Raw genomic sequence first — 14,284 nt, forward strand, 5'->3', positions numbered from 1 at the left:
TGGTATTGAGTTGTATAAGTTCTTTATGTATTTTGAATTTTAGTTTTATATAAGATATATGGAACTTTGCAATTTTATTCTCCCACTTAGTAGATTTTTTTGTTTGTTATTGATTTCCTTTGCTGTGCAAAAGCTTTTTATTTTGATGTAATTCCAATGGTTTACTTTTGTTTTTGTTTTCCTCGATGAGACATATCTAGAAAAATGTTGCTATGACCAATGTTAAAGATGTTACTGCCTATATTCTTTTCTAGGATTTTTATGGTTTTCAGTCTCACATATAGGTCTTTAATCCATTCTGAGTTTATTTTTGCATATGGTATTAAAAAGTGGTCATTTCATTCTTTTGCATGTAGCTATCCAGTTTTTCCAGCACCATTTATTAAAGAAACTGTCTTTTTCCCATTGTATTTTCTTGCCTTCTTTGGCATAGATTACTTGATCATATAAGCATAGATTTTATTTCTAGGCTCTCTATTATATTCTATTGGTCTATGTGTCTTTTTTTTTTTGTCCCACTACCATATAAAACAAATGAATAAACAACCAAACAAACAAAAGACAGAATCAGATCTATAAATACAGAGAAAAAACTTCCTCCAAGGGGAAGAGAGCTAGGGTATAAGCAAAATGGGTGAAGAGGAGTATGAGATATAGAATTTCAGTTATGGAATCAATGTCAAGAGACTAAAAGGTATAGTATAGGGAATATAGTCAATGTTATTGTAACAGTGTTGTATGTTGACTATTCCTAGCTACACTTGTGTTGAGCATCGAATAACTATGTTATACACCTAAATCTAATGGAACATTGGATGTCAACTATATTCAAAAGTTATTTTTAATTTAAATTAAAAAGTAAAAAGGCAAAAATAAAAAAATAAATGGGAAATGAGTTAGTCTGTAGCTAGAAACATAAATCTAACAAAAATACATAATTAAATATATAGATGAAAACTCATAACAGAAATATTTTTAAAGAATTCATGACATGTGATTTAAACCTATGGTAAGTAGGAAATAAAGGGAGTTCTTCACAAAGGAAGAATAATTAATTTTCTGAGTTTATTTTATAGACAGAAAAGACTTCCTTGAAGTATCATTTTATCTATATTATTGAGGAATAGGGCTTCCAAAGAAAACCAGTGGTGGTGAGTAAGAGCCAATAATATCAGATGAACTAGTTTGAGGAAAATCTAGATTCTCCTGCTCTAAGTACTATAGGTGCTTTGGTAGAACTGGAACACAGGCTAAAAGAAGGAGCATGATTAATTTAAAGAAAATGACTACTAATGTAACTATTTGAATAAATAGGGATGAGTTTAGGCATTAATGCACACAGATTTTGTAGTTATAAAAGATTTTAATGAGGAGTACCCATTATTCGATTATATTTAAGTATGCGTGGTAAAAATCCAATATGCATTAAGAGTTACAATGTATACATTTACTACATAGATTATTTAAGGGAACACGACAGGGTGAGGAGGTCAGACTGTAACTCTTCATTTGGTAGAGATAGGAAACAAAACTCAAATTTAATCCCTAGAGTATGTTTATTGTTACTATATTTTATACTATATACTCTATACTATGCTATACTCTATACTATACTCTATACTTTACCATTTTGTTATAGAGTATTCCCTGTGTGTCAGTACATGAAGAAAATGGGCCAGAAGCAGACAAAAAGCAACCTCAATAGTTCAGAGGAGATATGATAAGAACTTGCAGAGCAAGCCATGCAGTTATATAGATATGAAAGGAAGATAAAGATAAGTGGTTTAGGATAACTTCCAGATTTAGGGGTTTTATAGTTTCTAGTTCTATCATTCTAAGATTTAAAAACTAGTACCTTTAGAGAAAAAAATTCAGAACTCAAAGGAAAATTGGATACCCCTTATGGTAGACTGATGGTAAATATATCTCATTGTTCTTATGTATTTCTGAGTCCATGAGAGGGCATGGTATTCCATAATAGCACTCTTTCCTATATCTTAAATCCTTTCTAGGAACTTCAGTTGTATTTGTTTTTAATTAGTTCTCAAAAGGTCCAGAGAGATAGATACCATTATTTCCACTTTACAGATAAAGAATTTGAGGCTTAGAGATAAAACAATTTGCCAATGTAATCTAAATAAAAAACATCAAAACTGATTTTGCACATATATAGTCCATCACCAAAGTAGGCACTCTTTGGCATAAAATACTATTGCCTCAAAAGAAAATCAAAGAAATCACATGAAAAGTAAATCTGTAGATTATCAACATTCTATATTGTATATAAATATGCCAGTTCCTAACTATCTTATTAAGCCAAAGATCTCAATTTAGCCCAGTCTCAGGGAATGAAATTTTGCAGGTTTTCAATGATAATGAAGGACATTTCTTTCAGGCACAAACCAGCAGCAACTAATGAAATTCAGATAATCCTATATGACCATAATAAAAATACTTCTGTGCCATATTTGTGTTCCAGTTGGTCTACTCCTTGAATAATACATATGCCCTACAGTCAAAATCAGAACAAAATTGCATGTTTTGATAGTTTCTTATTTTGCAAAGTCTTTAAAAAAGACAAGAAGATAAGAATAAACATATAAAACATGTAGAGAACCTCCACATAAAAGGAAATCCATAAATCTCATTAGACTGGAAAAATACTTTCAAAGTAAACCTAACTGAATAACATATGAATATTATAACTGGCTCAAACGCAACAGCTTGTTGGCCAGCTATGGAAAATCATCAGGTTCATTTCAGTGTGTAGCTTGTATTCCTCCCCTAGAAATAAGCATGGACCAGATGGAATATAACTATCAGGCCTGCAGGGTTTATATCCTACTGAACTACTATTGAATTTTTCTCTCCTTTCCTTTTGTGGATTGCCAATATTTGAAATTTCTTCAAGTAGTCCAATTTCTTAAAATAGCATGCAGTATTTTAAAGTCAAAACTAAAGTAAAACTCTAAAAATCTCAATTATGTCAATGGCTTTTCAGTTTTATTTTATAAAATTATTATCTATTTGCAAATAGAAATAGAATAAGTTGCTTTCTAAATAGGTAGTCACTTACATTAGTTAAAAGAATTAAGTATCATGTCCCTCAAATATATGAACTTATATTTCATAACTATAAATTATATTTATTTTGTAAATAAACAAAATATATAATCAATTTTACACTTACAAAACTGAACAAAATAAAAAGATATATGGATTGAACATGACTTCAGAGTTAATAAGTATTTCCCAATTCTAATAACTATAGGTATGTTAGATCATCACTGGGACTTTTTTTTTTTTTTTTAAAGATTTTATTTATTTATTTGACAGACAGAGATCACAAGCAGGCAGAGAGGCAGGCAGAGAGAGAGGAGGAAGCAGGCTCCCTGCTGAGCAGAGAGCCCGATGCGGGGCTTGATCCCAGGACTCTGAGATCATGACCTGAGCCGAAGGCAGCGGCTTAACCCACTGAGCCACCCAGGCGCCCCATCACTGGGACTTCTTGATATCAGAACAAATAAAGCTATGGGAGAACAAATCATCAAAATACCAACTAATGTTTTAAGTCCAATTTATGAGAAAATATTTCAACTAGAAAATTGGGAGAATAAAGCGATGGTCCCAATGGACTCCTTGCACCTATAGGATGCCAAGCCAATGGCATTTCCTCAACAGTAGGCTTAAGCATTATTACAAACTAAGCCAGAGGAAGGGTTGTTCACTGAGACAACAGAAAAGAAAGATCAATATTTTCTCCATTGGATATTTCCCAATAACAACAGAAAGATTCAAAGAATGCAGTACTGCCTCACCTCCAAAATAAGAAGTTAAAAGCTCATTCAAAACTCACTTTGTCTATAATATCTCATTTAGAGAAAACAGCTGTTTTATTTGTTATAAGAGATGAGTATTCCAACCCAGTAAGATAATATTGATGAGTGTTAGAAGGCAAATTGCCCCTGCTCACAACATGTACATTACCAAAGAGTAGGTAAATATGCCTACATCTCTGTAAACTCGTGCTACTGCCTTGCGTGTAAGAGTCATATGCTCTAAAAGGAAATGTGTGATATTTTTCATCAAAAATCTCAAGATTTATTCTGGAGATCTGTGTGACAGTCACCACATTTGTGTGTCAGGAGTGTGTAAGATCACTCTCAAGTGTAATAACTAGAAGAACTCGGGAACTCTTCCACTCATGGTTATGGTTTATTACAGCAGAAGGATACAGATTAAAATCAGCAAAGTGAAAGGCATATGAGGCAGAGTCCAGGAGGAACCAAGTGCAAATTTCCAGGTGCCCTCCCAGTGGAATTGCATGTGGATGATCTTAATTCCCCAGGTGTTGAAGTATAATATTCATGGAGGGTTTCCAGGTAAAATCTGTGTGAAATGTTATGAATCTCACCCAAGCCTCGTGTAGGGAACTTTATTGGGTATCAGCCCACATGACTGAACTCAGTTACTGATATTCTAGCCCTCCCCTACTCCCCCAGGTGAAACCAGCCTTTTCCATAAATCATGTGGTTATAAAAAATTATATAGCAGAGAGGTCCAAGAGCTCACACATATAAAAATAATGTTATCAAGCAGAATATTCCAAGGGCTTGTCCTGAAGACAGGCCTATATGAGGCATGTATAGGACCTGAGAAACCTAGATCAGCTGAGTGAAATTTTTCTGGCCAAATTACACTCTAATGACTCTAATTCCTTTATAGTATATAGCTATAGTAATAATAATAATGATATCTTCCAGAAGTTATTTTGAGAATTTTGATAATTCATGAACAAATTACAAACATATTTTTAGTTATTACTGTTACAATATTATTGTTACCATGCCATGGTTACAGTACCATACCAAATTGTCACCATATTATTGTTACCATATTGATTTTGGTTGATTAGTCAATAAATACCAAAGGGTAATGTGACTCTTTTAAACCATATAGCAAATATTATGTTGATATTTAATAATAAATTCTATCTTTCAATATGAAAGTTTTCAAAAATAAGGATGAACATTGTTTGTACTATGTTATGCAATTAATATTCCTAATAAATAATACAGACAACTAACTAATCTTATAATATGCTGTGTGTATGTGTGTATATGTATATATATATGTATATATATATATGTATATATATATATGAAAAGTAATAGGCAAAAGAGATTCAAACCATATATTTAGCTAATCTCTTTCTCAAAAGAGACGATGATTTAAACTGGTATGTATACTTTGTTTACCTCAGTGCAATACTGTGGGATGGGGGGGCATATCTTATTGTGTTTTTCTACCCTTTGTCTCCTACACAGCCTCTGCCGAAAATAGTAAATACAAGTAATGCCTTTTATTATTCCATCTTCAGAAGTGAATCTTTACACTAGATAATTTACACATACTAAGTACTACAGAAGTATTTGGACACTGTAGAGAATAGCTCTCAATGGAAGCTGTCCACATTCTTAAAAGGCTCTCTCCACATTTAGCTGGCTCACTCACAGTGGAATTATTAACACTAAATCTCACAACTTCATTGTGCATCTACCATTGTACCAAAAGGTACACTCATGCTATATCTTCTGGTAATAAGATATATCTTCATGAAGCTTCAATTAGGGATTAAATTACCTAGAGAAAGATAGAGAATGTGAGACATCCATTTTGATAGCATGAAATGTGATAGAAGCAGTAAGATTCTAGAATTTTCATACATATCAGTAGCTTCTGGCTACAGTTGTTTGTTGACTGTAGTGAAAGTGGAATGGCTCTAAAGCTGGAAGCTTTTTGGTTTCCCAAATTTGAGTGCTTCTAAATAGTAGAAGCAATTTTGTTGACCTGTTTGGGATTGTGACTCTAGTAGTCAACTCTGGAAATGCTCCTAGAGTATTTTTCTTCAGTTCCTCCAAAAATTCCGTGAGTGAGATTCTTTAATAAACCCCTTTCTCATTAAACTAATTAGATCACTCTCTAGTACAAGGGAGAGAAGACTAGAATGTGTAAGAACACTCAAATAATCTTATCACTGAGACACTGTATCAGATTCCAATTCTACCACTAATTTTCATTTCTTAGATAAGACTCACCTTTCTCTTATATAACAAACAGTACCGACAGTGAAACTTTTTTTTTTCTGAAGATAGTGGATGTTAAACCTTTTTTTTTTTTTTTTTTACTACATCAGCTAACAATAAGCTGTTGATGCTTTTACCAAAGCCATATCACCCAATCATCCAACTCCTGAATTACATCTCATAGGCTGGAAGTAAACATTTAGGCTTAGATGTTCTTCAAGGACTAAACTAGCCAATATCTAATTAGAGAGTATAAGTGAAGTTGTTAGAATATTAAGGGAATATACATAATTTTTCTCACAAATGTTTTATGGTATATGTCTCATTTTTTTGAGGCTGCCATGTTACTTATCATTTTAAAAATGGTTGTAATAGGTTAGATGACACATTTTGTAACATTCACTTCAGTAATTTCAGGATGGGGTGCATCTAACACCAGCTGAATAGCCTAAGAGAAAATATAAAATTGATCATTAATCCTTTAAATTATTTTTTCAATAAAATTTTCTTAAATATTCAAGGATCCAAAAAAATTTAAATAAATATTTTCCAGGTGACTTAAAATATAATATTTAAATATATTTAAATAATTAAAATATAATATTTCATTAAAATATTAATGGAAATATTGTACTGACACATAAGAATCAGAAACACATTCACATGTGCATGTGCACATATGTATAGATACACGGGTCTTGTAAGTAAGATAAGAGGTGCAAACAGGGCTGAACTAAATTATTTACAAAGTATATTTCACTGCTAATAGTCTAAAATCCGATGAAACTGTGAAAAAAAAATGGATAAGTTAATTAGGAATAATTTCCTGGTGAGTTTTGGTTTGTATCTGAAGGAAAGGAAAGAAACAGTAAGGTCAGCCAATGGGAAAGGAAAAGGGCGAGAATACAGTGACACATCCAAATAAGCATTTACATATTAATCCCAGCCTCTGTTTCCTAAAGTCATATTATACAAAAGCATAATTGTCCCTCACTATTTTATCTATAAAAGATAAATATTAAGAGACTTATTTTTGCAGCTCTAGTAAGTATGTCCCACACATTCAGGAAACGTTGCTTACTACTCATCACTTTCTTGCTTTGCTGATATTTCAGGGTGAATACAGTCATTTCATGGTTCACTCCTGGTTGCTTCACTCTGGCAGCAAACATTCGCTCATTAACCAATGACAACACATGCTTTCTCTATCCAACGTAGTACATTTCCCACTGTGAGATGTTAGTATATTATCATTTTCTTTCATGGACCCTAATAAGTATGTGACACATCAGCTTTTGAAGGCAATTTTTTTGTTTGTTTTAGAAGTCTTCTTCAGGCTAAGGAGGTAGCATGTACAGAACTGGTAAGTTTCCTCATGATAAAGGTAGTTGAAAGAGGCCTGCCTTTTCAAAAATCCTCCACTGATAATGCTTAACATACATGATTCCCTAACTGTGCAGGGTTGGGTTAGATCATTTCTGTATAAATGTTTGTGGAAGTAGTGATTCACTTTAAAAGAGATCAAAAAAGGAAATACTTTTTTTTTTTTTTTTTTTTTTTAGCTTTTCTCGCTTTAATTGTTCATCTGCATCATAAAGTCCAGTATCCCTGAGATAGGAACCACTGCAATAAGAAGGGAGTGAATAGGTTCTCCCACAGGAAGATTGCTGCTTAATTATGCCTATTGCCCTGGTCGTCAGGTGTAAACTTTGCATTTCCCAACCTAATGCTTGGCAGCACCAAGACGTTTCATCAGTAACGGTTCATCGTAAACCCAACATTCTCCATCTTCATGAAATAACCTTGTCTCCCACTGAATTTCCTTTTCCTTCCTTTCCCGAGCTTCTGCTCTTTGTCTTTCTTCAAGTCTATGCTTGGCTTCGGTTGCTGCATCAATGTCTCTGATTTTTAAGTTGAAAGTGACATCCTTCCAAAGGCAGCGGGATTCATACTCATTCTGATCTTCCAACTTCCTCACTTTCTTCTTAATTATAGGCAACTTCTTGGTATCTATAAAAACTGCATTTTCCCCTGTTGCATATTTTGCATACATTACACCATTCCATTCCCCTTCAACTGAGCAAAAAGACTTCTTATCATTTGGAGAAAAAATCTCAGCAGTAATTCTGTGCTTCTTGCCCCCATAGAAAGGTTTAGTGTGGAAGACGATATTTGCACTATAGCCAGTTTTGGAACAACTGATGTTGCATTCTCCGCCTAGTTCCACCCAGGGCACTGTGAGGATAGACCTTCCATAACCATTGGGGAATGTGAGAATATAATGTTCATCATAATCTAGACACGAGACACAGCCCTGCCCTATGTTGTGCACCGCAATTGACATCCCAAGGAATTTTGATTTGGTCCAGATATGAGCATTGAATTGTATCTTCTTGTTAAAGCACTCAGCATAAAAGGCTGAAATAGGTGGATGATGGGAAAACTGTTCAGCCACAAACGTCACACAGTTTTTGGAAACCCAGGGAACTGGTCCTTCTGAAACTAGCTCTGTGTTCTCTTCAGTATCATTTGGCAATGTCCAGTGACACTGAAAGATTTCGCCTAAAATGGGGTTGTATGGCTTTTTGGCAACCAATCCTTTCCTTCCTGCATGAAAGGCGGAGAGGAACCATTTCACAACCTGAACCATTCGATCTCTGGCATCCTTCTGGTCACTAATGCTCACAAACAGATCCGGATGTGCAAAAAAGTCTGCATACATTTCTAAAAGAGATCTTCTTTCAAGAATGAATGTTGGAAGAACTACCTTAGTAAGATCCATTCCAAGCCTAACCTGTGACAAGAGATGCATGATAACGCTTTTGTGCTCTTCCACCGACCCTGCCTCCCCTTCATCATCTCTATCATCATGTGAGTCGAAAAGGTCAGCATCACTTGTTCCATTGGACATGGAAGAATTAAGTGACTCTGTGGTATCTGGGCGCTTTAGACTATTTCCTGAACTGCTGTGTGTCAAGACTGAGGCAGATCCAGAGGAATCTATTAAGCGCTTTGGGGATGAGCCACTTTGATGGAATTCATCAGCATCATAGAATTCATCTTCACTGCTAGAATAAGAGAACTCGGGGACAGTATTTGGAGACAAGTTGACACGGCTTGGAGAAGTCAAACTGCTACTAGGTGGTGAGTGCCCACTGCCTGTACTATTTGGTGTTGGAGTCTGATGATGTCCCAAGGTAGTTAATACAGGTCCAACAGGTAGCGAAGATGGACGCTGTTCTGACTTACATAGCTGAGAAGGTTCTGGAGGTAAGACAGTCTGGGTAGGCATTGTGTTGATCACAGGTTCCAAGGGACTAAGTTGATATATTGCATCTACAGGATTAATAGTACTTTTAGCAATCTGCAGCAACACAATGCAGTGCTTAATTGATTCTACCATGCTATTTGTTGTCTCTTTGAGAGTTTCAATTTTCTTTCTCTGTTCATCATCTTTGCAGTTTTGAAGTTTGTCATCAAAAAGCTTTAATTGTTCTATCAGGATTTGTAGGTAAGCATCAGCCTCTGTAAGTTTCTTATCGAAGTCTTGGACACTAGGAACAAATCCTGAATCCAAACCCCCAGAGGGCAGCGGAAAGGAGGCAGGGAGAGAGCGACATTCGCGGCCACAGTCCGGCTGGGCCAGGCAGCAGGGACCCCGGGGGACTCAGAGGTGGGGGCCGGCCCCTTTCCCAGACCCTCAGGGTCTACTCACTCTGCAAGTGGCCAGCAAGAAAGCCATTTACCAAGGCCCCCGCCCTCTGTGCCTCCAGGGGAGGGAGTCAGGGGCCGCTTCCGAGCACCCCTTTTTTCTCCCTCCGGCCGTATCCCCCACACTGCAGTGAAGTCGATCCACTCAGGCTTCAAGGAAATACTTATTTTATGTGAACTCAGGTAAGCAGACCAATTTAATGAAAGCAGTTTTTTCCTGTTTCTTTGGATGAATTACTTCAAGTTTATTCAAGTAATATACTTTGTATTTTTTTATTTAATGGATATGAAGAATACTGAAATCCTTTTTAAATCATACTCAACAACTGAGAGAGAAAAACTATTAAGAATTATGAAATTAGTAAAAATTAGTAAATAGTAGTAATTTTTTAGTCTATACCTTTTTCTGAAGCAACTATAAATTCTAGTCCTTATACATGTTATACAAGTGGTATATCTACCCTGAAATATATAAAATTTAGAAACATATGAGTCAAAATATTTATGGATGATTGATGCAACACTGATTGGAAGGCACTGATTATCACTTTATTTATTCCTGTTTCTTATTCTGAAAATGCTGTCATTTCAGAAAATCATGACAATTTAGAGCTAGAAGTCTTAGCATCTGTATGGTCATATTACATAGATTACAAAACTGGGAATTTAGTTGACTTACTCAAAGCTGCAATCGAAGTTATACACAGAATTGAGGGCAAGATGTTATAATCATCCAGGTATGTATTCTATGTAACAGTTTTGGGTCCCAAGATTCACCTTCCCAAATTGGTATATTGTCTGAAAGTTTTTCTTCATCTAATAATTTTTTCTTAACCCTATTTCTTCCTCCTATATAGTAAAGAATATTTTGTGCTGCTTAGATATCAAATACACTATTTTGTTGCTGCTGTTATTTAAGTGTTGAGTTTTGTTTTTGTAATTACAGGCTATAGTAAATCAAGATAGAATTTGATAATAGAAGTTTTTTTTAAAGATTTTATTTATTTATTTGACGACAAGGATCACAAGTAGGCAGAGAAGCAAGTGGGGGTCGGGGGGGAGGGGAGAGGGGAAGCAGGCTTCCTGCTGAGCAGAGAGCCTGATGCTGGGCTGGATCTCAGGACCCTGAGATCATGACCTGAGTCGAAGGCAGAGGCTTAACCCACTGAACCCTCCAGGTGCCCCAAAAATAGAAGGTTTGGCCCAATAACTTGGTTAAGGATAACTGGTAAACAGTGCTACTCTAGCCATGTTATTCTTTTCAGCAAGGAAGACTTGATGCTGTTCAAAAATAAATGAAGGTTGACACACTAAAAACTGAAAATCAAATTAAACAATTTATTATAATCTTCTTAAGTTGACAGCTATAGTAATTAGTGTTGCAGTGTTAAGATGTGACCATAAACTTGGAGACTTAAAATCATACATATGTATTATTTCACAGAACTGTGGATGATGAGTCTAGGTATCTTCTGCTTCAAGGTCTCACAAAGCTATAATTAAGGCATTATCTTGGGTTGCGGCCTCTTCCAAGGCTCAGCTGAGGAAGGATTCACTTCCTGGTTACATGGTTATTAGCAGCTTTTAGTTCTTTGTGATACTGTTGGACTGAACAGCTCAGTCCATTGCAGTCTGTAAACAAGGGCTACAGACTGCTCTTACTGACTTGCCAAATGGACATCACTATGGCTGCTTACCTCCTAAAACCGGCAAGAGACAGAACCTCCTTTCAAGGCTGGCATTATGGTGTAAGGTAATATAATCATGTAAACACAAACAAATACAGGTAATATTGTAATATTCTATTACTAAGAGTAACTCACTAATCTTGCATGCACTAAGCAGTTAGGAATCATACAGTCATAAACCCAAGGAATCAGGATTATGAAGGACATCTTGGAATTTGTCTCTTTCATTAGCATAACTATATAAAAGATGGCTTATTTCAAGTGATTTTTTTAAAAATTGATTTTAGAGGACTCCTGGCTTCTGGTTAAACACATAGTCACCACTCCACCTTTATAAGTTAAAAGCAGAACAAATGAAAAACTAAATAGCACTTCTTAGACCTTCAGAAAAGTGAGGTCACAGGGCAAACCATGGCCCTCAAAATTGGACACTGAGAATCACATTTTATTGCAACATAATCCCTGAGTAAAAATCTTTATGTGAACCAGTATTGGGGTAGGAAAACTAAACTGTAATTGATGAATAATTGGAGAATCATTACAGACAACTCTAAGAGTAAATATTTCCAGAAGAACCAGTGATAGGGGTCCCTCACATTTTTATATTTTATCTTCTGGAGATCTATTAGCTCCACACAGTTAATATCAGAGAAAATTCCTTTCATGTTTCTGGAAAGTAGAGAAAGGTAATATTGTGAAACTCACCAAAGTATTTTCTTCTTCTTAATAAAGCCTCCCTGCAGGTAGAAACACCTTCAACAGAGCTTAACCTGCTAGGATGTTTTTTACAGTCTAGTCTACCTGGAGGAAAAGAAATGGCCAATTTGAGCTCCCACTACCTATCTTCTTTTACCTAAATGGGTTGGTGACACTGACCTCAAAAATCATGTAAGGAAGAAGAAGAGTACAGTGAAATATTTAAAATGGTGAGAGAAAAACAAAAACACCAACCTAGAATTCTGAACTCTGCAAATTTATTTTTCAAAGGTTAAAAAAAAAAGAGTTCTTGACATAAAAATTGTGGGAATTTTTTAATGTGTAGATTTGTAATGCTAGAAATACTAAAATAAGTTCCTCAGACAGCAGGAAAATGATAAAGGTCAGAAATTCAGAGCAACATAATGGAAGAACATGGGAGAAAAAAACACGTGAAATTAAAATAAAAACTTTTATGATTTCCTATTCTTAATATAACAAAAATTTGTAATAATAGATACAATGCATTTTATTATGAACAATTATATATTATATATGTTAATGTTTGTATAAGTAAAATAAATAATGCCAGTTACAATAGAGATGGAAGAATTTAGAATATTTTGTTATAATAAGATACTTGAACTACATGTGAAGAAGTATAGTGTTAATTTAAAGTGGACTTGGGGGCGCCTGGGTGGCTCAGTGGGTTAAGCCGCTGCCTTCGGCTCAGGTCATGATCTCAGGGTCCTGGGATCGAGTCCCGCATCGGGCTCTCTGCTCAGCAGGGAGCCTGCTTCCTCCTCTCTCTCTCTGCCTGCCTCTCTGCCTACTTGTAATCTCTCTTTGTCAAATAAATAAATAAAATCTTTAAAAAAATAAATAAATAAAGTGGACTTGGACTGGTCATAAATGCATATTATAAATTTTAGGGTAGCCACTAAAAAAATAATAAATATACAAAAATATACATATCTATATAGATATAGGTCTATACCTATATATATGTATATATAGAGAGAGATATAGATATATCTACGGATATATATATATATGTGTGTGTGTGTATATATACATATATATATACATATATATATATACATATAAAATAGATATACCAGGGAGATAAAATTTTAATCATATAAAATGACCAGTTGAAACCATAAATTTCAGAAAAGCCTGGAAGACAAAATTTAGGAGCAAACAACAAAGACAACAAGAACAAATCAGTAACAAATAAGGTAGGTATTCATATCATTATATCAATAATTCCTTTAAACATTACTGGCCTAAAAAGACAAAAGACACAGATGATAGGAGTGGATTGAAAAACAAGAGCCAACTTTTTGTTGTATATGAGAAATCTACTTTAAGTACAAAGACATATATAGATTAAAATTAAAGGAATGGATAAAGAGATACCATGATAACACTAACTGAAAGGAAGAAAAAAGCAGCTATTTATTTTCACACAATGAAGACTTCATGGCAAAGAAAGTTCTTAGGGGTAATGAGGGACATTATATAATTATAAAGTCTCAGTATTTTAAGAAGACATACCAATACTTACCACGTATGTGCCTAACAAAAGAGTATCAAAATCCATGTGGCAAAACGAATAGGACTACAATGATAAATAGATGAATCTCTTGATTTTTGAGAGTCCAAATTTGAGATTTCAACATCATTCTAACATTCTAACATACAGCTGGCAGAAAATCAGTAAGGACATAGTTAATATTAACAATACCAATCAATCAACTGTATATAATAGATGTCTGTAAACTACTTCATCTAATAACAGAATACATATTCTTCTAAAGCTGGAACACTCAGCAAGCTAGACCACATTCTTGGTTATAAAACATACCTTAAAAAATTCAAAAGAAGAGAAATCAGACAATGTCTGCTCTCAGACCAAAAGTGAAATTAAAGTGGATTTAGAATATCAGTAAAACCAATGGATAACTCTTTTTAAAATCAATAAAATTGTTAAGTCTCTAGCTAAGGAAACTAAGAGAAAAAATAAAGAGGAGACACAAATTACTAGTAACAACAACAACAAAAAAAGTGAAAGTGGGGGAACATCATTACAGATTCCCA

At 34.6% G+C, this 14,284-nt stretch overlaps 1 protein-coding gene across 1 annotated transcript; it reads right to left on the reverse strand.

The window, feature by feature from the left end:
• Positions 1-7,646: 7,646 nt before the first annotated feature.
• On the reverse strand, positions 7,647-9,735 carry LOC116567567 (oxysterol-binding protein-related protein 9-like). Its single transcript, XM_032302692.1, has one exon. The coding sequence runs from the start codon at positions 9,487-9,489 to the stop codon at positions 7,810-7,812; it is 1,680 nt and encodes a 559-aa protein (XP_032158583.1). The 5' UTR covers positions 9,490-9,735; the 3' UTR covers positions 7,647-7,809.
• Positions 9,736-14,284: the final 4,549 nt, after the last annotated feature.

This window comes from Mustela erminea, chromosome 10 (assembly GCF_009829155.1).
Source record: "Mustela erminea isolate mMusErm1 chromosome 10, mMusErm1.Pri, whole genome shotgun sequence".
Lineage (NCBI taxonomy): Eukaryota > Metazoa > Chordata > Mammalia > Carnivora > Mustelidae > Mustela > Mustela erminea.